Raw genomic sequence first — 27,081 nt, forward strand, 5'->3', positions numbered from 1 at the left:
ATGGATGGGTTAGATGGGGTGCCAAAATTTTTGTACAGACCACCGCATGGGTTACAGTCAGTAACTATACAACTGTACAGATAAACTCGTGGCTGCGGCTTCAACTTATACTGCTGTGATTATTCGACTAGTTACATCACAGCGCCGTATCTTCCAGGTGAGCTTGGAGGAGTTGCCATGACAACCGTGTTGTGAAGCATCACTGGTATCCAGGAAATTGTAAAGCCTCTGTGCGTGTGTGTGTGTGTGTGTGTGCTTCGATATATGATAACGGAGTCAGTGCGCGTGATCAGACGGCGTAAACGCGCAGCACAGCAGGGATCCTGGTTGCCAGAATGATGTAATTTAATCACTTTTGGTGGATTACAGGCAGATATTTTGCAGATATTTTGCAGAGATGTTGGTAGGGAGGAAGACAACTTTTTTCTTGTTAGAGATTTAAAAAAAAAATTCTACACACAAACATTTTCGAGCAACTCTAGTGACATTATCTTAAACACATAATATACGAAATAATCAGTTCTTCTTCTTCCCCTTTCGGGTTTTTTTTATATGAATCTTTTCCCCAAATGAACTTTTCTTGCTCTCTAAACACCCAGTTTGTCTATTTGTCCTCAGGCAGGTACGTGACAGGACAGATCTCAGACTGTTGCTGTGACCTCTGTGCTAAAAGCTCTGAAAGTTACCCACGTGTTTCCAGTGAGGCTGCTGCTGAAGTTCAATGTTTGGGCTAAAATCTAAACTCTATTAATATCTCGACCATGAAACTATTAGCACTGAGCAGAGCGTTATATCACGAGGTCTCATCAGTGTGTGTTTACTTTTAATAATTCACCTCATTCACGTTGATTATTTCACACGTACCTTCTCAATCACTGCTGATGACGTGTTACGATCGAGGGGGCGTGTCACTCTGCATGATCACCTGACACGACTCTCACTGATAGGCTGCATGAACAGTATCTACAGTCTGGGCTAGAAAGAAATCAGCTCCAGGTTTAAAAAAAAAAAAAAAAAAAAAAAAAAAAAAAAAAAAAAGGTGGTGAGGGAATGGTTTAAGTGAGAACAGGAAGTAATGTTTTTACATGTAACTACAAATGGATAAAAATATAATGATTTGTTCTTTAATAAAAAAAGAAATGGACAAATTCCTGCTTTGATTAGGAAATCACTGCTAAATCGCTGTGGTGTAAGAGGAATAAAACACTTGGGGGTGTGCTGTTATAGGAAAATAACTTCAGGATGGTAACAGTAACTCCACTTTGTTGCTGATTTATTCCTTATTTAATCATGGGTAATTATTTACATTTCTCTTCATGGGTTATAGTGTAGAGTGAATTGTGGGAGGAGTTTAACCCGCTGTAATCCATGCGCTCCAATCTGGCAACCCAGCCCTGGCGTGTGATTTTTTTTTCTCCTCTACTGCGACTCGAGGCTTTGGCTTGTGTGGAGTCCGGACGCAGAGGCTCCTCAGCGGCTCCTCAGCGGCTCCTCAGCGGCTCCTCAGCAGCTCCTCAGCGGCTCCTCATTACGTTAGCAGAGCGCTTATAACGCGTCGGCTTCGCTGCGCTCCCGCAGACGGAACTCCGGAGAGACGGTGGATGTTAAACGCGACTGCTGATTCATGTGTAATTTCTTTTAACACGCAGTAGATCCACGAAGCTCGCCGTCGTCCTGCGCCTCATCGTCGCCTGATGTTGAAGTCATCCTGCGCGGCTCTTAAGGCAGATTTCCCCGACAGCTCTCCCGGCTGAAGAATCGACCCCGCCGCGGCTTTCATGGCGCTCAGTTCTCCATGATCTCTGAGCTCTGATTTCGTCCATGATCCGGATGAGCTTCTCCAGAGCCGCTGCTTCTTCATGCATGTGATCTGATTCATTCCACGGCTGCTGAAGGTAAGTTTAAAACCTGTTTATTTAAGTCGGGTTTTTCAAAACTTGCCCGGTTTTCATTTTGCGCATCAGTTTGCGCACGAAGTCAAGCTTCGTTTTTCTGCATTTCTGCGCGGAAAAGAAGAAATCCGCACAGTTCCTAGTGTTTATTATCACCACAGCCAGTTCCACCTGGACATCAACACACACTCTGATGTAATTCAGTAAATCAGTGACATTTCTGATGCGTATTTTCCATCCTGAGCTTTAAGGTTGCTGCCGCGCCTCTGACTCCACAACACGTTCACACTCCTTCACACGGTGTTTAAAGCTCATGCCTGGCATTTACAGGAAGCAGACCTGGAGCTGCAGTCTCTCTCTCTCTCTCTCTCTCTCTCTCTCTCCCTGACCGGACCATTTTCCTCTCTAGATCTGGTCTGGATCATTTTCAGGCCGAGCTGTAAATCTGCTCTGTCCATGGTCCTGAAGTTTGCTGATGGTTGTGAGACCTAAACTAACTTCCGGTTTGTTCTTGGAATTGCAAAGCCATGCAAATGACAACACACGTGCACTCGTCATATCTTATAACAACAGTTAACTCTTTTTCTCTCTGTGCATTCAATATTATTAAACAATGCAATGAATAATAGAAACTATTCGTTATTCGCATACGCCTACACGCCGCCTTCTGCAAATCCCACTGCAAATAATGCAAGTTAACACTTATCTGCATGTTCTCAAGGCCCAGAAATGTTCAATTTTAATACATATTTAACAATATTTTACTAGATAGTTTTGCCAGCTGGGAATGCACAGCCATTTTGAATGAAATATTCATAAATAAGTATTAAAATGGGAAACTGCTGAGCTTGGAGATGTGCAAATATCTGTACAGTGTATTTAATCTCTTATTAGTTGGCAACTTCTAACATTATAACTGGTACTGTTATTAGTTTTCTCCTGAAAAACCTTCGCACCATTTTGTAGTGATGTTTTCTTCCACTGCATCACCTGCGTGTTTGAACCCCTGGATTTTCTCACATGTACAGACTTCCTTCTGCACAGAAATTGTTAGTCTGCAGGTTCTCACGGTCCCGAAGGAAATAAAGCTTAAATAATAGCAAATACAAACGTTTAAAAATCGTGCAAACTCACAGATGATGCTAAAAGCTGTTTGTGTGCTAAAATATATATTTTTTAAATACAGGAGATGATTCTAACATCAGAACCAAACTTTATAAAGCCTCCATGAAAAGGTTCGACCTGAGGAAAGCTTTTTCTCTTAACAATACTCAGATGTGAAATGTGATCATGGTCTGCTTTTCAAACAACACTAAACACTAAATACCACAGCCTCCATTTCCCATAAGCCTCAGCGAGGTTAGAGCTTCTCGGTTTCAGCGGGCCGAGGCTGTAAAGGGGGGAGGGCATTTCCTAAATAATCACATTAACGAATTCTGCTTTTCCTCCCCCATCACTTTCTCTACTCCTCCACTCATCACCCTCCCCCTCAGCCTCTCTCTCTCTCGCTCACACACACACACACACACACACACACACACACAAAAGGTGTCTATCTAAAGGTCACTTTCCTCTCTTTCTCAGGCCCCGCCCCCTTTTGTGGTCACCAATTAAATCATTAGAGTCTGATTCAGTGATTCTGATTAATACTTCTCTCAAAGCAGAAATGAAACTCTCTTATTCCACAGTTCAAACCCTGTGAGCAGTGGACCGCCTCTTTCTCCACTGAGACGATGTGACGTGAATTTCGATAAACGACCAACAATCCGATGTACGAAAGATGATTCTGAAACAGCCACGATTCGATATGACATCATTCAGAGCTGTTTCAGTATCAGATAAAGCGACACAGGATTCAGTGTGTAAACAGTTCAGGTTTAATTTAAGCCACACCCACTCGCTCTACTGGGTTTATGAGGCACCGAGGCCACACCTCTTTCCACGCCTCCATTCTCTACTAACACTGAAGTACAGAAGCCACGCCTCCTTCCTTTACTGAAACTGACAGGCACAGAGGCCATGCCTCCTTCCTCTACTGAACACAACACGCACAGAGGAGAGGCCACGCCTCCTTCCTCTACTGAACACAACACGCACAGAGGAGAGGCCACGCCTCCTTCCTCTACTGAACACAACACGCACAGAGGAGAGGCCACGCCTCCTTCCTCTACTGAACCCAACACGCACAGATGAGAGGCCACGCCTCCTTCCTCTACTGAACACAACACGCACAGAGGAGAGGCCACGCCTCCTTCCTCTACTGAACACAACACGCACAGAGGAGAGGCCACGCCTCGTCCTTTCACTAAGACTGACCGACTATGAGGTAGAGAGGCCACGCCTCCTTCACTGGAACAGGAGCTACACTGCCTTCATTGGAAAAGGCACATTGGCCACGCCTCTTTTACTAAGACTGTAACAATAGCCACACCTCTTTGCTCTTTTGAGACTGAGGCACACGCCACACCTACTTCCTTTACTGAGGCCAGGAGGCACAGAGGCCACGCCTCCTTCATTAGAACAGACAGAAGTCAGAACACTTTCACTGTCAGACTGAAAAGTCACACCTCCATCCTTTAGAGGCCACGCCTTCTTCCTCTACTAGGACTAACATACACAGAGACCAACCCCCATCACTGGAACAGGCACTGAGGCCACACCTCCTTCCTTTACTGGGATGCCTCCTTCCTTTAGTGGCTCAAAGGCCACGCCTCGTCCATGACCACAAAGGCAGCATGAAAGCATTTAATTCCTGAAGGAAGATCGCAAGAGCTAATAAACAAATAATGCCAATCTAAATATTACCACTTCCTTTTGATGGAGAGCCAGCAAATAGCTAAGCCCCACCCACTGAACCAGGCATGTCCCTTGCAGTCCACCCCTCCTCGCCATCCTCCTCTTTTTCCTCCCACAGCATGTTTCTGAATCCCACACACACACACACACACACAATTCCCACCCCCGCTGTTAGTGAAGCAGCTGCCATGCCTCCTCATCCAAGGGCACATCACCCTCAGCGTCTGCCGGCATGCCTGGACCGGAGAAACAATATGTCCGCTCCTCTTTCCCACGAGGCCGTGCTGACCAAGTGTTCATTATCTCTCAGCTTTCATCTCCTGCATCTTACAGAGACTATTAAAGCAGCAGGGTTTTTTTTGGCCTGCATTCTGTTTCGCTTGTGCTAAACTGATAAATTAAATCGGCAACAGCGCTGGTGCTCCCTGAGCAATCACAAACATCGCAGCGTCGCATGCAGCTGGCGTGAGGAGGAAGTTTTACTCAGCAGGACACATCACTTCATCACACAGCTTTACAGCCTCAGATGTTCAGAGAGGAGCGACGACAAAGCTCATAGCTGCGCTGCTGGCGCACACACACACACACACACACACACACACACACAGAGGACAGTCTGCTTCGCCACAGCAACAAATGCGTCATCTCACATTTTCTCCTCATTGCCATTACTCAGTGGCTCGTACTGTTAGTACCTGTACTGAATTTGGTTCCTCTTTCTCCTGAACAGGAACATGTGGGCGGAGCTAGAAATGGTGCAGATCACTGATTGGTCTCTTTTATAATCTCGTTATTCTGCCATCTTTAATAGGAATAAAGTCCACCTTCAAATGACAGACAAGTCTTTGAGGTGTGTGTGTCTGTGTGTGTGTGTGTGTGTGTGTGTGTGTGTGTGTGTGTGTGTGTGTGTGGTGACAGGGTGGTGTGATGAAGCAGAGTTACTGTTACAAACCTGAAGTTGATTATTTTCCTCTAACAGCACGCCCCCAAGTGTTTTATTCCTCTTACACCGCAGTAATTTACCAACTATTACAATTTATTTATTAAAGAATGAGGCATGCTTTTAACCTGTTTATAGTTACACTTAATGTGTGTGAAACGAGTTAGTTCCTGTTTTCACTTACGTTATAGCAGCTATAAACTGTCGTCCTCTCACCAGTCTCTTTCTCTCTCGAAAAAAAACGCAGCTTGTCGTGTTACTGAGAAACCGCAAAGAAGCGTAAACTCCTCTGTCCTGAAGGTGTTGGAAAATTCACAGCTTTACCTCTGACTGTTACAAAGCGCTGACACTGGAGACTCCTTTCATAAATGTTAAATTTACAGAAAATGTCAACAAATCAACAATTACATAGATTTTTATGTGTTTAGGTGAAGTGTCCGCTGTACACGTCCCTGTCAATGAGCTGTTACTATAGAAACGGTAACGTATTAGGATGAGTGCATTAATATAAACTTGCACTACTGTCAGAGCTGCTGTTATAGAAAACTAATCCACAATTCAACAGCACTGTGGAGTAAATATTGATAATTTTTTTAAAAAAAAAAAAGCTTTAACACTTCAGCTCTCAGTTGTGTCTCTTCACCACGCGAGTGGCGTTTGCAGCCCGGCGCTGTGGGAGGCCGTGAACGTGAACAGATTTGAGCGGAGTTTGATAAAAACATGTCGAAAAGGAAATCACACCACTGTCCACTGTGCCGAGTCGATGACGGCGATGACGATGATTCAGTCTCTACAAAGTCCACGTGTGAAGATCGATCTCCACGCTGCGAGAGGCGAGTGCTGATTCAGTATCTCCTCCCGCTTCCACACCGTCACCATCACATCCGCTCGAATCTAAACCGAGGAGCAGAGCTCCCGCATCAGCACTCTGAGTCAGAGAAGTTCGATCCGAATGACCCACAGCTGGGTTTGTGTTTCGTCCACGCTGGAGGCAGACCGTTTCCTCAGGTGTGAGGATGGACAAAGGCACCGAGATCCATTTCACACAGTCGGACGTTTAGAGGAGACGACTGAGGGACAAGATCATCATGTCACACTGCTTTTTTTGACTTCTGAGTTGTTGTTTTTTTAGAGCAGTGACTTTCTGAAGGTGGAAGATAATTTCAGTAAAAATGAATCAGACTGGAGTTTTCCAATCCGTTCCACTCATGCTGTAGATAAACGGTTCCTCAAGGAACCTTCTCTGGAGAGCTGAATGTTCTTAAAGGGGTTTCTCTCCCTTCTGTAGGCATCTGCAGCTCTTTAGGATGCTACACACAACATTTCCTTCAAAGACTGTGCCATAACCTGTGTGATGTTGACTGAAGTTTTTTGCATTTTCTATAAAACAGCTCGATGATGATCGTTATTTTCCACCTTAAGCACATTATAAGACATGAATATAATAATGTTCCTTTTAAATACAACATCTGAAACGTCAAGTTCCCTGAAATTATTGATGTTTTTATGTTATCCATAATCATACAATAATAGCTGATCCCGCCCACCAAGGGTGATTGACAGGTGACCTTACTATAGAATAAACCTGTAAGAAAAACCAACAGAAAATAAAATAAAACAAAACCAGTGTATATGGTATATAATATTAATTTACCTGAATTTATTTTGTATGCTCATTAGCTAAAAGAACAATCTAGCAAACGATGCGTCTTTATAGCATCAGACTTTTACATTCATTCAAGTGGAAACAGTTTTGTATCAGTATCAGAACGAGAATCAGACATCGGCTAATAATCGGAGCCTTTATATCGGAATCGTATTAAAAATGGAAAAACTAAAGAATCTTTCATAAGACTCATACTAACTTACTAATATCTACAAGCATCCTATAAGCACCATATATTTTTAAAGTAATATAAAAGTGCACAAAACACACACACACACACACACACACACACACACACACACACCCTTGATGAATATAAGACCCACAAGAAAATCTACAGAAGAACCAAATCTCCTCTTTTGAATTTTGTATTGAAGTACAACTCTATTTTTACTTTCCCAGTCTCTGTGGGCTGTGTGTGTGTGTGTGTGTGTGTGTGTGTGTGTCAGTTTTAGTCCATGTGCAATAAAATAAGCCCTTTGTTACTTTAGATATGAAAGATCAGAGCAGATAAAAGCTGTTGTTCTGCCGACATGAATAAGGCTTTGGGCTCAAACACCTGATTTTTCACCTCGCACGCTTTGCTGTTCGTCTTGTAACTGGATGAGAAGTAAGTGTGGGAGAAGACAAATACACAACGCCATACTCGGAGACATTTTTGGATAAACTTGCATTGTGGTGTGATTTAGTTTTTCTGCAGCTTCCTAACAAAGTGCCAGCAAGAAGAACAAACCATGACAAAACGTTCAGAAGCTGTTCTGTTGAAGGTGTTGATTAGTTTTCTATAACAGCAGCTCTGACAGTAGCGCAGGGTTATATTAATGCACTCGGTCTGATACGTTATCGTTTCCATAGTAACCGCTCATTCACAGGCACGTGTACAGCGGACGCTCCACTGATAATAAACAGATTAAAGATAATCGTTGACGTGCTGCAGTTTTCTGTAAGAAGAGTAAATGTTGTATAATAATAATACAAATAATATGTAACATTGATGGAAGGAGTCTCCAGTGTCAGTGCTTTGTAACTGTAACTTTAAAGCTGTAACTCAGTTTTCCGACCTTTTCAGGACAGAGGAGTTTTTGTGGTTTCTAGGTTTCTGTAGGTTTTCTTTTGTCTTATTAACTTCAATAGAGAGAATAAAGAGAGGCTTGTGAGGGAACGAGTGTTTATAGCTGCTATAACGTAAGCGATAACAGGAACTAACTCATTTCTTGGACGTTAAATGCAACTATAAATGGATACAAAGCATTACGTGTCATTCTTTAATAAATAAAAATTGTAATTGCTGTGGTGGAAGAGGAATAAAATACTTGGGGACGTGCTGTTATAGGAAAATAATCGACACACACGCTGTTTATTATTTACATTTCGCACCTCCTTAACGAGAGTATTTTAGTTTTATTGGGGTTTTTCTCTCAAAGTATCGCATTACAGAGATCACATCATACTGCCCACCTTTAACTCCTTTAACTCCTTCAAACAGCTCAGCTTTTTGTTTGTTTTACTATTAAATTAAGAATATTCTAGAAAACTTGAATACTTGAACTCTTGAAGGCATCTCCAGTAAATGTAGTTTAGGACACAGAGACGCCTGGCTGTAGTCCGGCTGTACATGTGCAGCGGTGCGAATGACTCCTACTGGACACTTTAGTCCTGTTGTCATGGCGACGTGACGTCATTTAGCGTGGCGTGAAGGTCGCGGTGGCGTGACCCGTGACCCAGCCGGTCTGCAGGCAGCCATTTGTCGACAAACAGATTTCAGTCACGGTGAAAGAGTCTCATCTCATCACTGCACAGAGAGACTCGTTATTAATCAACTTTAATGTCTTAACTAAAGCAAGGACCGGAATTACGATTCTCACAGCAGTGTGTGTGTGTGTGTGTGTGTGTGTGTTCATGTAGATTATGATATCGATTTTACACGACTGTGTTTAATTAAATAATTTAAAAAGCAATTACACACTACACAGACGCTAAACAGGATTATAGAACTGGCCTGGTTAGAGAACCACGTGTAACATTTTAAACACAGATTTATTTACAGTTTATAGTTCATCATTCCATACACTTCCCTTAGATTTAATGCTTTATGATGATGTTATAGACTTCCAGAAACTGAGAATTTCTCATGAACAAACACAACTTCAGGTTAAAACAAACATAACAGACGACAGTTCAGCTAAACTCTCAGTGGTTAGCTTCTTGTGTTTTTATTACAATTTCATCACTACTACTGAACGCAGACTAGCAACTAAATAAGGAATGCGAAATCTTCGTGGAACTCTAAAGCCTTAAATTGGACAGGATTTATTTAACAAATGCATGTGCTGTTTTATAAAACGCCAAACCTAAAACAATAAACTCCACAGCAAAACAATCGGACAGTAAAGCGAGACTCCCGAGCGGCGCGACACAAAAGCTTTCGCTCCATCACCACGAGACTGAGAGCTGGAATCCCGATGACGCCGCATACTCTCTCTGCCCTGTCAATCAAAGTGCCAACAGCCAATCATAGCAGTCTCTGAGCTCATGTATGTGGAAGAGGGCAGATAGCGCTTTTCTCCATGTGTGTGTTAGATCAAAAAGTAAAGCAAGGTTTGGGTCAAAGCCAGGAAACACCTGAGAATACCGTACACAAGAAGCTAAGTGTCAGAACCATTAAAAAAAAATGAGTAAAACAAAACAATGCCAGAAAGTAGAGGGCGGAGTCAATAACCAAACCAGGAAGTAAAACAAAAACAAAGAACATGTAGCCATTAAGCATATTTGTGCTTGTGTTAAGTCCAGTGCTACTGTCTGACGCTTTGGTTTAACCACGATACGTCACGCTGAAATGTATACATTTAGATTTTGGCTGTGAACACACTCAAAAACTCATTATTTAAGAACAATATTAAATACATAAAATATGGAGATATTAATAATATCATTATTTAAAGCCCACAATTTATTTATTTCCCCCAGACACAGAACATCAGAGGAGACGCATCTTAATCACGGACGCAGCTTATCTGGAGGAGGGAATATTTTATATATTTTCTGGATAAAGTGATGAATGAAGTTAAAGTTTCTCTGTAAGAGTCGCAGATGTTGCTTGGTCAGATTATTCTTCACACCGTGAGCATGTTTTCTTTACAGCAGAGCGCATCGAATTAACAAACTCTGACTTTATTTTATTAATTCGACTCAAAATAGCGAATGAAAAGTGTGATCTCTCACACACACACACACACACACACACACATATTACAGTTTTATAACCTCAATATGAAAGAATATAAAAATAAATAAAAAGAAAATGATGGATAATATAAATGATTTTCCTGTAACAGCAACACACAGTCACTTAGTCTCTCACACACACACACACACACACACACACACACACACACACACACACACACACGAAACGTGTTGATTTCAGACGTTTGAGCGCTGTGTTTTATTGGCTTCCAGCCGCAGATGTCCAGCTTGTGCTCGTGTTCAGTCGAGAGTAACTCTGCGTCCGTGCTGTTTTTCCCCTCAGACGATGACTCAGTGATGAAGGAGAACTTTATGACTGTCTGGTTCTCATGTAAAGACATTAAGGTTCTTCTGAGGTCATACGGTTATGCAAACTGTTATTCATCATATTTACTCTCCTGAAGACTTTCCTGTGACGGCAATCTGATGAACTCTGTTCCAAAGCGTGTCTTTAAGATCATCTAGCGTTCGTCACGTGTGAAACGTCAAAATACACCAAATATCTGGACGACATTCCCAACAAACTTTCGTCAGGCTCTTTTTTTGGCAACTAGATTTCACATTACTTTTATATTATTTTAATTATTGTGCTTTTTTTTTTTTTTACATTATTATATTTTTATTTTTATTCTTTCTTTTATTGTCTTCCTCTTCTATTGTTTATTGCATTTTTATTCCTTTTTTTTTTAACTTTTTTCTTTTCTGCTGGTTTTTTTATTTAACACTATAAAACACTTTAGTTGTATTTTTATTATATGCAATGTGCTATATAAACATGTATTTATTTATTTATTTATTAAGAAATAGTACACCCAAAAAATTTCCCCTGCTTTAATCCAAACGTCGTTGATCAGAAAAGTAACTGAAGTTTCAACAATAGAGGAAAAAAACAGATGGAGCATGAAATATTGAAGCTGAATCACTCTGTTACTCCATTGGGGGCGTGGCCTACAATATGTAGGCGGAGCTTGTATGTTAAATGATTGAACAGTAAAATAAACGGGGTGCGTTTTCTCCTGGTTTATGAAGCTGTTTTTACTTTGAGGTCTTACTTGAAGTCTACTTGCTTTTTTATACGTGTATATCGAGTGTGTTTTGTTGTTTCCGTCATTTTTCCCTTGTCTGGTTCTTCACACACACACACACACACACACACACACACACACACACTGAATTACTGGGACTGAATCATAGGGAAAGGAGTTTACACTCCGTGTAGTACGTCATGACATCAGCTGAAAGAACTCAGAATTAAAATAAAAGATGAAAATCCACTGAAGATGTGCAGATGATCGAAACCAGAAAGAAAATCTAAAACTTTCTCCACTAGGGCTGGGCGATACAACGATATAACATCAATATCATGATTAATTACGTCACAATATGCTTTTTTGGTGATATCATGGATGTTGTGATAAAAAAAACAAACAAACAAAAAAATTTAATCATATACTGACTTGAAGCAGCAGATTTTTTGGTGCATTTTTGTACGTAAAATTTAAAAAAATATATTAAAATGTTTACAGATTTTTTTCTTCTCTTTCAGTATTAAATAAAATGGTATTTAAAAAAAAATCCATCTATTTTGGATTGAAATATTTTTTTAAATGCTCTTTGGGAATTTTTTTTGAAAATGGAGAAGAAAACCCATTTTTTAACGTATCCGTGTGGACAGGGTTTGGATAACGGAACTCACGGATCAAATGTCGGAATATTTTCCACGTCAGCAGTCCTCATGAATGAACTCTGCTACGAAGCTTAATTCAATCCCTGTAATATCTGAGAGGCACCTTGATGCCATGTGAACATAAGACCCTCTGAACGCGCGTGTGTGTGTGTGTGTGTGTTTAAGATAATTCATCCCTGCAGCATCGGTATGTTATTAATATTAACGTGGTCAGGAAGTGCGATGCTGCGGAGCTCGGTGTTGTATTACACCCACGTCACGTCTGTATTCCACGTTATCTGTAAACGTGAGGCGTACAGGCAGGACGGAGTGAAGCGGCTTCTTCCATTCCACTCATCACACACAAGTTATCGTCGGTGACAAGCGCCATTTCTCACCGAGACACAAACGAGCAGCGAGCTCATCCCGGCCGCGTTCCTTTCAGCCGTCACGCTGCATTACTGCACCTTCTGCAGGTCCAACACACACAAACACACACTCCCATTCCCATTCCCATTTCCATTCCCATTCCCTACAAAACAGTGCCTCTTCGCAGTTTTGTTGCATTTTAGCTTTTTGTATCTTGTATTGAAATGACTTTTTTTTTTTTTTTAACATTTTTAATATTTTTAAGAATAAAAATATTGGCACCCTATCTTTGTATCACTCACTTCCATTAACAAAAACTCTCACTTCTCGTGTTCAATATGCAGCGGAGAGATGATATCGTTTCTATAGCAACACCTTGGTTTCTCGGTAACATGACAAGCTGCGTTTTTTTTTTGTTGCTCTTATTCACTTCAAGAGAGAGAAAGAGAGAGAGAGAAAGAGAAAGAGAGAGAGAAAGAGTCTGGTGAGGGAACGACTGTTTAGCGAATCTAGGAACATTACATTTAACAATAAACGGATAGAAAGGAAGAAGAATTGTAACGGCTGGTGAACTGCTGTGGTATAAGAGGAATAAAACACTTCAGGATGGTCAAACAAACTACAAAATGAAAAGATAATCACAAGGCATTGTTCTGTTTTTAAACACGTTTGTGGAACAGAGCGGTTCAGTAACATGGTTACTGTCACCAGTAATACTGTGTGTGTGTGTGTGGTAAATAATTAATGCTATATGCCGCATTATATCAACACACTCCACACAGAGATGTAATTAAGTTCTCCCTCGGGGAGGTGGGAGAGACGTCCTGCATCTGCCTGCTCCATAATGAATGTTCAAGTTCATCAACCCGTGTGTGTGTGTGTGTGTGTGTGTGTGTGTGACTGGAAATGCGAATCTGATTCCTGTAATTGGCCGATATTAAATTCTAGAATGATAATTGCTTAATCTTTTATCACGTATTAGGGTTATTAAGATATTCTACTAAAAATTTTATTTTAATTTGTCTTTTTTAAACAGGTATTTTAATTACATTTTTGTATGTAATTTAATTAGCTGATTAACTGCCAGCTATTTAGTAAACTAATACTAGCTTGCAGGCTTCACTCTGATGCTAAATGTCAACATCAGCACACACGAGTGTGAAATAAAACAAAGAACACATGGGCTACCAGATGGGAAGTTAACGTCTGATTTAAACATCTGTGTGTGTGTGTGTGTGTGTGTGTGTGTGTGTGAGAGAGACTCTGAAGACTCCGAGCTTTATTAATTAATCTTTTAGTAAAGTGTGTGTAAAGGTTGTTGTGACCAAGCTGAACCAATTAACTCCTGCCAGATTTACAAAAGTGTTCCTGATTTTCTTCATACTCACATATTAAAAGCCAATCAGATGTAAATTACCAAGCACATCCACAGCGCAGATGATTTAGCCACACCCACAAAACTCCATAAAAGGCAAAGGGTGCTGAAAATGACAAAATGACAACTAAATGATGAAAGAGCATCTCCTAAGCGTCGCATACGCAAAATCTTCCAGTATAGGGTGCCATTACTTTGGTCCTGATTGAACGGCTAGTCTTATCTGTCATAATTTATGGATTTGTTTTGGAATCACTTTCTTTCAGGTCATTTATATGCAATCTGCGTTAGAGAACTTGTTGGTTAAAATGGTGTGTATGTAAATAAAGAAGGGATTTAAACTTGACTGCGTAATCTGTATATAAAACCTCAGTAACTCATCAGTTATATGATTTAAAGCCGATCTCACATGTAAATTTGCACAAACTCAGGATACGAACATTTTTCCAAACTACCTGTATTTTCATAAATGCCACTTTTCTTGTGTAAACGCTCCTGTGAACTAATGAATAAATTCATTCCTATCCAGAGAGATAAATAAAACCCAGTGTGCGCATTAATGCACAAGGACGGACGTCATCTCTAATGAACACAATATAAACCTCACTACATTCGTTATCCATTATATCCTCAAAAAAAAAACAATACACAAGCTGTCTGAGTCGGCGTGACTCCGCCCACAACCCCCCGCATCTAAACCCAGCAGGCTCTCCTCCTTCCCGTTCACGCTGCTCCGTCTCCACACTTCATCTTCTCAGGATCTAATAAAAACCAACAGTCCTGTTTCATTTCCAACCCAGGACTATTGATTACATTTGGGGACTGGACGAATCGGATTAGGACGCTATAATTCGATTCCATTGGGCAGGTACGAGTTACCCGAGGACAGCTCGGCTGATTGGCCCAGACAGATACGGCTCACACACACACACACACACACAGCTCTGTCTAAATGACAGGAAGTTACAATACTAAAGAGAAAAAGAGCGTTTGCAAAACTTTCTCTTTAGAATCATGAAATTTATGAAGAAAGCTAGACTGTTTGTGTTTTAATCAGATAACCATCATTCCTAAACTCAGACAATATAAAGGGGATTAAACACCTTTAATCCTCAATTTAACTACAATTAAATGGTTGGTCACGAGAAATCTAACAGCGACTTATGCATTTAAGAAGAAAAAGAAAAAAAAAATGCAAACTTGGTATTTATTGCAGTTCTAAAAAAAGGGTTAATACGTGTTTAATGTAAATAATGTAGACACTAAAAACTCTGAACCTCTGCAGAAAGTAAGAAAAGCTCACCGATCCAAATTCACAAAATAAGTGAAGATAAAGCTTAGGAGATGTTCAGATGTGAAGTTTCAACACTCCACCAAACCGGGAGATCTATAACGTAAACCTAAAGATGAAAAGCAACATGTGTAAAGACATCATAATAGACATAACAGTTAAAATAGTTAAACCTAATATAGATACACAATAGCCTTCTATAATAATAATAATAATAAAAATTAAAAAAAAAAAGATTTCAGCATAATTATCTACCTAATTTTGATCTCTGTAGTATTCACTCCTGCTTTACTTTACTGATGTGTTTAATAAATATAGAAAAAATTCAGTTCAGGTACAAAATGAAGTCTGGTCTAAAAGCATCCTGATTGTGGCTGTTATTTTCGGAAGGCCAGACGTCCTCTGTGTCCCAGACACGTCCTCTTTTTGAGACCTAAAATATCAGTCCAGCGAGGATTCACAGCAAAAAAAAACGCCTAAAAAAAGGCCATGATTGTGTATTGCTGATTATTTAGACTCACACTTTCCCCGAGTCCACGGTATGGAGGTGTGTGACGTGGAGACAGAACGGCAAGACGGAGAATTCTCGACACAATTCTATACAAATTATGGATGATCTGGTAAAATGACAAATCCTAATGATCAGCTCCAGTGAATTCCTCGAGACATTAGTACAGCGTGCATCATCCATTTCCCCTGAAACCCCTTTCTCTGTGTCAGTGAAAATGCAAGGAGAGTGACACACTCACAGGTTTGAGTACAATATAAAATACACTTTAAACGTGTATAGATTTTACAGGAGAGTCTATACATCCCTTCATATGATCCATTTTGACATTTTCTACTATACACAGTTCTGAAAACTACATGTTTCTCGATCGCAAGAGAAAATGGAAAACAGCTTTCCTGACAGATACTAAAGACTGAACAGGAAATGAGTTCTCACTTCGATTCTCAGCATCGTCCACATCAGTCTCCGTCTCATCAGCTCGCGGTGTTTAAACAACGAGCTTCATCGCCGCCTGTTCATCACTCATTCACTCGCTTCTGTTCTGTTAGATCAAGTTCTTGTTATTATCATCTTTTAATTCTCTTATTTAAACAGCTGAAAACCTCTGTGCAGAGCGTGGAAGCGCTCTTCTCTGTTTCAATGACGATGATGATGATGATGATGATGTGACGGAGCAGGAGCATGGCGGACATTTTGAGAGTCGCTATCCGATTAGAAGCTGAATTGATTAGGATTATGTCTGTTTTGTTTCAGTGTCAAACAAAAATTTGATCGAAGGATGAGAAAATCACGCTTAGCTAGAGAATTTACACAACGTGATCTTAACAGGAAGACGCCAAAGCAGGGTTAGAAAGCTGAATTATTAAAATTATTTCTACTATGGTTTGCTAAATTCAGGTTGCATGACATCCAATGGGTTTTCCAGGCGCGCACACACACACACACATACACACACACTTTAGTTTAGCTCTGTTGTCCACTGTATGAGGTAGCCATGACCTAAAGATTAACATCACTCCATCTCTCTGCCGTCCTCCTGACCGAGCCTTGATCTCATTCTAATCTCTCGGCTGTGGACGTCATGGAGGCTCTCGATCACGGCACGGTCTCTCCGTTACACCCCGCATCACTTCCTGCTCCAGCCTGCGTTACTTGTTCGTGTTGTGTTTAAGCTGTATACGGTGGAGGAGGACATGTGCATGGCTTATGCTTTTGACGCATTTGATTGAAGTTAATGGATTTCAGTCAGCTTCCTGTGATGTTAAAGAGCTCTTTTTTGATCACAAGGACACTCTGCTGTGCTCAGACTTTATTTTTAATCTCACCATCCTCTGTGTGTGTGTGTGTGTGTGTGTCTCTGTCTCTGTCTCTCAGGGTGTTGATGGAGAGCTTTTCGAATGACAGCCGGGACAGTGGTCATCACAGGCGGGATTCTAGCTACAGTAATCTTACTGTGCATCATCGCAGTACTGTGCTACTGTAGACTGCAGGTAAGTCAGCTTGAAACGCTAGTTTCCTCCTTCCTTTCCTCTCTCTCTCTCTCTCTCTCTCTCTCTGTACTGCAGTAAAATCAGCTCCGTCTCATCGTAATAAACGGCACTGGGAGTTTAAGTGCTCTATCTCTCGCACACAGCCTTCTCAATCGACAAGTCAGGTCACGTTTCCAGCTCGCTAAGGACAGCTCCGTACTCCTGCTGTGATCGCGCTGATACAACACGCCATGTTTTCACATGTTGTAAGAGTCGGAACACGTCAGCTGAGAAAAGTCGAGGTGCGGGATGAGTCAGAGACGCTGCAGCGTTTGTCTTAACAGTTTACACTCGGGTTTAGATGTTGTGTACGTTTAGCCTCGTTCATCGCTCTGGATACGAAGGAATTCATTCGTAAATTCTTTGAAGTAGCTTTTACATCAGAAATGTGGAATTCGTGAAAATCCTGAGTAATCTTTCTTACATTACCATATAAGGAGACTCATTAATGTGAACCTCGATTGGTGGGGTTTATATTTCATCACTGTCGATGAGTCACGCTGATTTTATATACAGATTACACTGTTAGGTTTAAAACACTCATTTATTGCAATTACACACCAATTTAATGAACATTTTGTGAAATTCAATCACTTCATATTACTGACTTGAAAGAAAGCAATTCCAAAACAAATCCATAAATTAAGACAATCAGGACAAAAGTAACGGCGCCCTATAAAAGCAGGAAGTGCTAGTGTGCTGACACGCTGCAATGCGATGGCTGAGCTGCGTTATTGGATGATTTAGCTCTCGCTGCATTTAGGAGGCTCTCTTTCACTGTTTAGTTGTCATTTTGTCGCTTACAGGTTTCCCTGCCTTTTATGGAGTTTTGTGGGTGTGGCTAAATGTAAATCCGCAGTTCCTGCTGTGAGGATGAAGATAATCAGTGAAACTTTTGTAAATCTGGTGGGAATGTTTAGTTCAGGCCATAAAAACATTTACACACAACTCCTCTAAAAGATTGTAGACTTTATTTAAGGTTGATCAAACGTCCTCGATGTCCCAGACATGTCCTCTTTTTGAGACCTTAAAAAGCGGGCCATTGGGGTCCAGAGGCTGCTGTGTACTGATGGCAATTTCAGCGCTTTTCAGTGAATCGGATCAGTTGGCTCATATCGCCAATAAGAGCTGACTCTTTCGACTTTCTAACAATTCATTTCGAGTTTCTTTTTTTGTTTCTTCAAAACCACACCAAAGCACTGCATAATTAACTCACTAGAGTATGTATTCTCATATTAATATTATCCTACCTCCTGTGTCTGCTCTTAATTCTCATTGAAGTAGAATTTCAAGAAGATTTCTGTACATTTATCAGCATAAATACACGTCTTAACATGCACTGGCTCTACACTGTTACTCTGTGCCAAATGACTCAGCTGTTCATTAGATTCTTTTTGATTACAGATGCACTGTGTGACTAACGGTGTTACAGAATCACGGATATCAAATACTGATGTACTTGTTGTGTCCTTAAACAAAAAAAGAGCAAGAACAGCAAGAACTACCAGCGCTCACCTAAAGGAGCCGGCTCAAAGAGTCGACTCGTTTGTGAACGACTCCCAGAGCTCACCTAAAGGAGCCGGCTCAAAGAGTCGACTCGTTTGTGAACGACTCCCAGAGCTCACCTAAAGGAGCCGGCTCAAAGAGTCGACTCGTTTGTGAACGACTCCCAGAGCTCACCTAAAGGAGCCGGCTCAAAGAGTCGACTCGTTTGTGAACGACTCCCAAGAGCTCACCTAAAGGACCCGGTTCATAGAGTCGACTCGTTTGCAAATGACTCCCAAGAGCTCACCCAAAAGAGCCGGCTCAAAAAGAGTCGACTCATTTGCAAATGACTCCCAGAAATCACCTAAAGAGCCGGCTCAAAGAGTCGACTCGTTTGCGAACGACATCATTAGTTCCTTCTGTAGGAGAAGGTTCTCAGTAGGAAGATTGGCATGACCGAGGCCTCATGTGTCCTACAGTGTGTCCACTTCACACACACAGACACACACACACACTTACTTTACACTGAATTTGAGGTCTTTTACTCATTAACAGCCCTTAAACTCAAACTATTTCTAGATCAGATGATTTAAATGAAGGTGAACCAAAGACAGCTTTCATTATTCACTACAAATGAGGCCTTGACCTTATCCTAATTTTTTTTTTCCTGTCCTGTGGATCTGTCCCAGTTTTCATTAAATGTCCTTTAATCCACTCCATTAGCACCCTGCGGCTCATTATTCCACACGACCAGCAGTAGTTTAGGCTTTAATATTCATTTTTCTTTCTTTTTTTGTAAGTGTGATTGCACAGTGAGAACACAGGCTGATACTAAACAGATATTTATATCCGTCGTCATGGTTACATTCCACCATGGTTAAAGGTGCATTCATTTAGAAATGATCTACTTCAGAGTCTCAATATAAAATAAAATAGATTTCAAGATTTTGTCACATACATAATTATATACAGTGTATAACCTGCAGTGAAATGGAAACAAAATTATATATATAAAAATTAATGTACACGGTTGTGTGTGAAAGACTTTCTGGAATTCTGTAAAGCTTTCAAAAGTACTGAAGTGAAATATTTCTAGACATAAAACTTGATTATAAACAGCAGGAAACAACAATCCGCTAGACCAAGCGTTTGTATGACATTAAAGAAAATACAATATTCAGCACTTTTTCTTTTTTCCCCCAGATAAAATCATTTCTCTGTAACATTTACATTTTCTCTAAAATGATGCCGTGGGTGGAAACGGCACGGTCTCAGATCCAGGTGTAGGGCTGGGCGATATGATGATATAATAACGATATCACGATACTTTTTACATCACGATACACTTTCCTGAGATAATGCAACTTTTTAAACGTGATCAACTTCTTTTTCGATTTTAAATCACTACAAACTCTGAGTGGATGCAGCTGATTCGATGAAAGATTCAGTACAAACTCTTTACAAATTGTAAGAATTATTCATTTATTCAATCATTCAATTATTAAATTGAAAATTATTTTTTATTTAATATTAGAATTTATTAGCATTTTAATTTTTTTCTTTTCAGCTGTAAGTAATTTTTTTAGACATAATAAACACATCAAACTTTTTTTTTTAAACTGTTACTACTGTTTTGCTGGCAGTTTGTTGGAAACCTGTACGTCATGATACATATTGTGATATGATATTTCTGTCATGTCGCCCACGCTTATGATTCATAAACACGAGTGGCAGCTCCAGCTGTAAGCTGCTTGTTCATATCCTGGTCCCTTTCTCTGCTCATGACAGCACTTTATTTTAAAATAATTAACTCAAGGACTTGTAATAATGACCCTGATTTAGCAATCACGCAGCATGTTCCTGTTATATCATGTGTATAATTTTCTGTATTCGTAAAACGCTCAGAAATGCGTGATCCGCTCTCGTTTGAGCTTGTTGTCTTAGTAACAAGTCCAACAGCAGCTTTGAAGCTTTGTTAGGATCATGTCACCAATCCATTCCGGCTATCTCAGTAATCCGCGGATGAAGAACGATGCCTGGGTTTTAGGGTTCTGCAGAGAGACAGCAGACACGGTGATGGACAGAAGATCCTGACTCCGATTTATACCATCCTCTCTACAAGATCATCATCACGTGTTCATCATTTCACTCCACTACAGACGAGTTCCTGTTACCACCCTGAGGTTCATCCTCTTCCTTTAACAGCTCATCCCCAAGTGTTTTATTCCTTTTATACCACAGCAACTTAACAACGATTACAACTGTTTATTTACTAAAAAAACAACATGTACTTTTTATCTTCTTATAGTTACATTAGTTCATGAAACAAGTTCGTTCCTGTTCTCAGTCAGGACAGTCGTTCCCTCAGCAGCCTCTCTTTTCTCTCTTGAAGTTAATAAGATGAAAAAAAAAAAAACGCAGCTTGTCGTGTTACCGAGAAACCACAAAGAAGCGTAAACTCCTCTGTCCTGATGACGTCGGAAAACGGTTACAAAGCGCTGACACTGGAGACTCCTTCCATAAATGCTAAATAATTAAGGTCTCCTCACAGTAAAATCTGTTTGCGTGGAGCGTCCGCTGTACGCGTCCCTGTGAATGAGCTGTTACTATAGAAACGATAACGTATTAAAACGAGCGCAATAATATAAACCTGCGCTACTGTCAGAGCTGCTGTTAGAGAGAATTAATCAACACCTTCTGACCAATCAGAACCCAGAATTTCAAGGAGGGTGTGTAATCTATTCGCTTGTTTTTATTGTGTTTTAGTATTATTGCTGTAAGAAGGAGGAGTCCGAGTCGGAGGAGGAGGAGCCTGACTTTGCCGTGACGTCTCGTCTGCCGCCTATACACTCCAACCACAACATCCTGGCTCCTGCCGTCCCCGCGGCGCCCACCCCCAACGGGCCGGCCCTGTTCACGCCCCCGCCGCCGGCGCGCAAGCTGACCCGCTCGCAGACGTTCTGCCCGTCCTGCACGCACTACGACATGCCCTTCTACCTGCAGCAGCCGGACGGCCTGAGGAACGGCGGCGAGCGTCTGAGCTTCCGCAGCGTCCAGCAGCCCGAGCTGGAGCTGCCCACGCCGCTGCCCAACTACCACAAGCTCAACCTGAACCGCTCCGTCACCATGAGACAGATGTTCACACGCAGCTGCAGCATCAGCACCGACGTCTAGCGCATGGAGAGCGTCTGACCTGCGCCCCCTGCAGGCCTGGAGGTCCAAACACAGGCCAATGTGGACGCTCAGTTAGAGCTTGGGCTCAGTGAACGCTCGATGCAGCGTAAAGTTTTACTACACAAACAGACAAGATGAAAAGGTATGAAGATTAAATGTTGGAAAAGGATAGATAAAATGAAATATTCCCGATCTCTGGTGTTGGTTTGGAGAATTGAAGAAAAAAGGGCTTGGGAGAGGTTGTGTGATCGTTTCATTTTATTAAAGAAAAGCAAAACGGTTGACGTCACTTTCTTTTGTACATATAACTTGTCATTTTTGTATCGTCTGTGCGTGCACGTGTGTGTGTGTGTGTGTGTGCGTGCGTGTGTGTGTGTGTGTGTGTATGGATGATGTGACGGTTGATATTTTATCAGGATTATATCGTAAAATAAAAATGAAAAAAAAAAAAAAAAACAACCAACTGAAGAGAAAACACAAGCTCTAATCTGGGCTGCAATAAAATATTTGAAATAAATGTAATGTAAAAAAATAAACAGGACAAAAACATGGACTTTGATTTTATTTCTTAAATTTCCACTACAGTGTGTTAATCCAGAAACAGATAGATGTTTTTATCTTTCTCTTATTAGAAAGTCTTTCTTCTGTTTAGAAATTTTACTGTTTTATCTGGAACATTTTCATCTTTTCTTCATGAAGAGAAGCGCGAGGTCGCTGAGTTCGCCGGATTCACGGGAATTATTTAAAGACTTTCTCACACAGCGTGAAGCTTTGACGCGGCTTGGACTCGGATTATAAGGGCTACTCGCTCTTTCTAAACTCTGATGGACTGAATTTGGTTTATTACGAGCCTGACTTTGTGTGTTGCTCTTCTTTCACAGTACTGATATAACAGACAAAATGACTGACTTATTCTTCTGAATTATTTTGTATGAAGGCCTTGAGTTACAGAAATAATTCATTTTTAATATTTCATATTTATTCTTTGCAGGTTTAACAGTGAGATTTTGTCCTAATGGTGATTATTTGACTTTCGCAAGCACCATGTAGTCGTACTGTGTGTGTCCTTTCACACACACACACACACACTCTCTCTCTCTCTCTTTAGGCCAGATAAGACAAGCAAGTGCAATGAATTTAGGAGAAATTAGTAAGTATTATTATTATTATTATTATTATTATTATTATTATTAGATATACTCATTGCTGCTTTGCTGTACATTAATGCTATTTTTGGGTTTCATGTTCCTGAAGTGATGTCACGTTTTAACCTGTACAACTATGAACACGATGTTGATAATAAAACTGGAGAAAATCTGAGATTATTTCATGTGTATTAAGTGAATTAAGAGTGATGGGTTGCCAGATCATCAGCCCAATAATCAAGAAAACACATCTGAAGCCAAAACTAGAAAACCAGACACTCACAAACCTGGAACTAAACTCCAACAGCATAAATAAAACTGTAAATATTTCCAAAGTAATATAGTGGGATGGAATTTTAATGAAGAAGCTAAAACATGCAGTTTGTCTTAAACATCAAAAATAGTCTCATTAGTACACAGTATAGTTTTATAAATAAAGAAAACTATACATAAGAATTATTAAACCTGTTAACTAACTCACAACTATCACATTTATACAGTAAAATTAAGTTTAATATTATTTTTAATTCTTATATCATTTTTTCCCCCTGATACTTCACCTGTTTATGAAATAAAAATAATTCACAACATTTTAATAACCATGAAACTCCAGGTTCATTACTTGTCTTGCAAAACATTAATAATAACTTTACACAAAACATCCCACAAACATCCCACAGACAAAAAAAACAATATTTACACTGCGGCAGAAAGTCAAAAGTAAACCAATTTCACAGGAAAACTGCAGATCTGGCAACCCGTATGTTAGTAGCACTCATATAGTTCATCATTTGAGAATTTGGAGAGAAGAGGAATTCTGTTTACTCCAAACTCACTCAGAATAGAAGTTGAATAAAAGTTGAATAAAAGTTTAAATTACACGACTAGAAAACAGAAACGTAAAGCTGCAGATGTTCTACAGATGTTCAGACGCAAGAGAAAATCTTCCCAGATTTGCCCTTATGGATTTCCGTCTATTCTTCCATCTTTACAATTAAAAAGTAGTTCCAGTTACTTTACACTTTCCTGAAGGTTTTGTCGTATATATATCTATACGCAGGACGATGGCTCTCTGTGTCTGTTTAATGCTCCAAATATCCGGCTCTGTATTCGGATTAATGCTGCAATCCGTTACACTGAGAACTCGGAAAATCCCAACGTCCAACATGGAAAACTCGCTCAACGCTGAATTTCTACCCGACGTCTCACAAACCCGGCGGCGTGAACACGGTCAACAGCGAACATATCTCCCGTCGCATCACTTCCTGCTTGATTTTAAAACTTTGATTTTAGTTCTGTAGTGTTTGTCTTGTGTAAAGACGTCTGAACAGGTTTGTACGTTTAGATTTGTAACGTAATTCCGTTGATTTCAGCCCAATTTTTCTAAACCAGTAGAATCATTTTTATTTCTAATCATTTCTAATCATATTGAAACAAATCGCTCAGATGTTCTTTCAGATGTCCTTGCTGTGGCCATCCATATTAGTTATTATCCTAAGCACTGTTCTGTAGGGGTTTAAACGAGGACTGAAGTGGGCGTGGCCTAGATCAGACACTGTTTTTTGGAAGTAAAAATGAACCCTAAAGCTCCGCCCCTGGAAATAACAGAAAATCCTCAGAACCAGACAGAAACGTCAGCAGTGTGTGTGAATCCTGGCTCTAACAGTTCCTCAGCCTCAGCTACATCACTCCAGTTCATAACCGCGCTTTATTACAGATGTGCGTGGGATTGTTTTTGTGTGATTTACACAAACTAGTAGCCTAATTTAAACCGGCGTGACCCTGACCGGGCCGTTACTAAGGATGAATGATGAATAAAGGCAGTAAATGAATCACAAAGCACACATGGAGGAGTGAGGAAACAGAAGGACACTAAATACATTCACCTCGTGAGCTGTATAATTAAACTGAGAAGTGTGACGTGATGTCAGACAGCAGCAGGAGTGGAAATGAAACAATTTTTTTTATTTTAAATCATTTAAGACAATCCATCATGATGCCATATTAATAACACAAACGTTCTACTGAAAATGACTGCAATAAGATACTACTACTACTACTACTAATAATAATAATAATAATAAAGGAGAAACGTCATTTTATCTGATAAAGCTCGATCTTTTTCTCCTCCTGCATTTCATCATCCATCACCTCGATATCAGTGAAAGAAATAAACAGAAATGAGAAAATAAAATGCATGAATCTGATTGGTTAATTCTGCTTCTCATAACCAAAGCATCTCATAGCTAATAAAAAGGGATTAACTGAAATACTCTTTTATTTGACGTTTAGGAGATTTCACGATTTTACCTCAGCTTCCACGGAAACCTGCTCTGAAGATCTGGAGATGTTCTCCTGTGATGGACACCAAACACCTGACACGCAGGAGATTTCCATCAGTTTACTCTGAATGTGCTGTTCAATTGATCACCCTCTAATTATATTATATTATATTAATGAACCAATTTCACCTCGTTAACTCAAGAGAGCTGATATTGAGCCAATTCTTTTCCACCTCTCCATCTCTGACGTTCGACTTGTTCTCCTCTTTCCGGAGCTGATGAGGATCAGCGAGGAGCCGTGTGTCTGAGGAAGACCCGGGCTTGAACTTTACACGCTTCAGCCGCAGGGCAGTGAAGCGGATAACGAAGCGCTCGTGTCCCACAGAGAGGAGGAGAGCGAAGAAATCGTTTTTATTTATTAAAGAACAGCACCTCATACTTTTTATCCTCTTTTAGTTACATGTAATGTTGGTGAAACAATCCGTCAGCAGGGTGTCGAAGAATTTAATGAACATTTTACTCAAACTGTTTTCTGTCAATTCTCAAAAAAGCATCCACCAGAATCTCCACAATGCACACACACACACACACACACACACTTTTTACTGACTGTCTCAGGATTCATGGTCAGTGGCTTTGCATTTTTAATAATTACTAGTAATTATAATTTTTTTTAATCATCACTGCTTAAAATGTTTCAACCTGAATTGATTTTCTTCATGAATTCAGATATAGTTTCATTTCAAATATAAAAACTCCCCTGCTGCATTTATAGTTCTAGTTCTACACTAAAGACCTGCAGACTCACCTTGTGTTCCACCTGACGAGCTCAGACGCCTGTGTGACTTCCAGGAAAAGCTTGGCGGAGGAAGGAGCTGTGATTCAGAGTCAAACCTGGAGCAGAACAGCACAAGGCGAGATGTTCAGGAGAAACTTTTACAGACTTTAACTACAGAGTTACAGAGATACAAGCCAACACACACACACCTGAGATCTTCCAGGCTGATCTCTCAATTCTCCAGTGTTTACAGGAGACAGCAGGTTCTTCTCCAGTTCCTTCACCGGTTCCTCTTCATCTTCACTCTGTCTATGTGTGTGTGTGTGTGTGTTTCCTGCTTTAACACACCTGAACCACCTCATCAGCTCATTATAAAGCTCTTCAGAAGGTGCTTCAGATGAATCTGTCTGGATTCTGGTAAAGGATTTTCATGAACAACTTTTGGAAACTTCTTTGGAGCTCCTCCCATACCCACGTGACCACATAGATTTTTAATATAAACAACTACAACTACACCACATTTACTACATAGTACACTAATGATCTTTTTTTTTTCGTTTTATAACCATGAAAGCTTCCTAATAAATATTGTGCACACTCCTGTACTCCCATAATGCACTGCGACAGGTCCAATCAATTTAGCTTAGAAGATAAAAATCACATGATTAGGCTAAAACACCTGACTGCAAGAGGGCGGGGCTTTCTGACTGACAGGTGAGTACCTCTCCTCCCTGTCCTGATTGGTTGATTATTGGTGGTCCACATCACGTGTCATGCTTCCGCTCTAAACAAACATTTGCAGGTAAATGGAAGCCGGTGAATAATTTTATTGCATTTTACTGCCACCTGCTGGTCAAACATAAAATTGCACTCTTTAAATTTAACATCAAAATAAATAGCACATTTCTATGGAATAAAACTAGCTCTTAAAAGGGA

The 27,081-nt window shown here is 40.4% G+C and overlaps 1 protein-coding gene and 1 long non-coding RNA gene across 2 annotated transcripts; one reads left to right on the plus strand and one right to left on the minus strand.

Annotated features, from left to right (window-relative positions):
- The first annotated feature begins 1,104 nt into the window (after window positions 1-1,104).
- fam163ba (family with sequence similarity 163 member B, genome duplicate a) lies at window positions 1,105-23,757 on the plus strand. Its single transcript, XM_026942637.3, has 3 exons — window positions 1,105-1,895; window positions 17,127-17,242; window positions 21,533-23,757. The coding sequence occupies exons 2-3, from the start codon at window positions 17,150-17,152 to the stop codon at window positions 21,938-21,940; spliced, it is 501 nt and encodes a 166-aa protein (XP_026798438.1). The 5' UTR covers window positions 1,105-1,895; window positions 17,127-17,149; the 3' UTR covers window positions 21,941-23,757.
- LOC113544044 (uncharacterized) lies at window positions 23,734-26,883 on the minus strand. The gene is made up of 4 exons (XR_003404470.3): window positions 26,355-26,883; window positions 26,176-26,261; window positions 25,557-25,702; window positions 23,734-25,460 (listed from the first exon to the last, which is right to left on the minus strand). It is a non-coding gene; the product is annotated as an uncharacterized LOC113544044 (long non-coding RNA).
- Window positions 26,884-27,081: the final 198 nt, after the last annotated feature.

Source organism: Pangasianodon hypophthalmus, chromosome 17 (genome assembly GCF_027358585.1).
Source record: "Pangasianodon hypophthalmus isolate fPanHyp1 chromosome 17, fPanHyp1.pri, whole genome shotgun sequence".
Lineage (NCBI taxonomy): Eukaryota > Metazoa > Chordata > Actinopteri > Siluriformes > Pangasiidae > Pangasianodon > Pangasianodon hypophthalmus.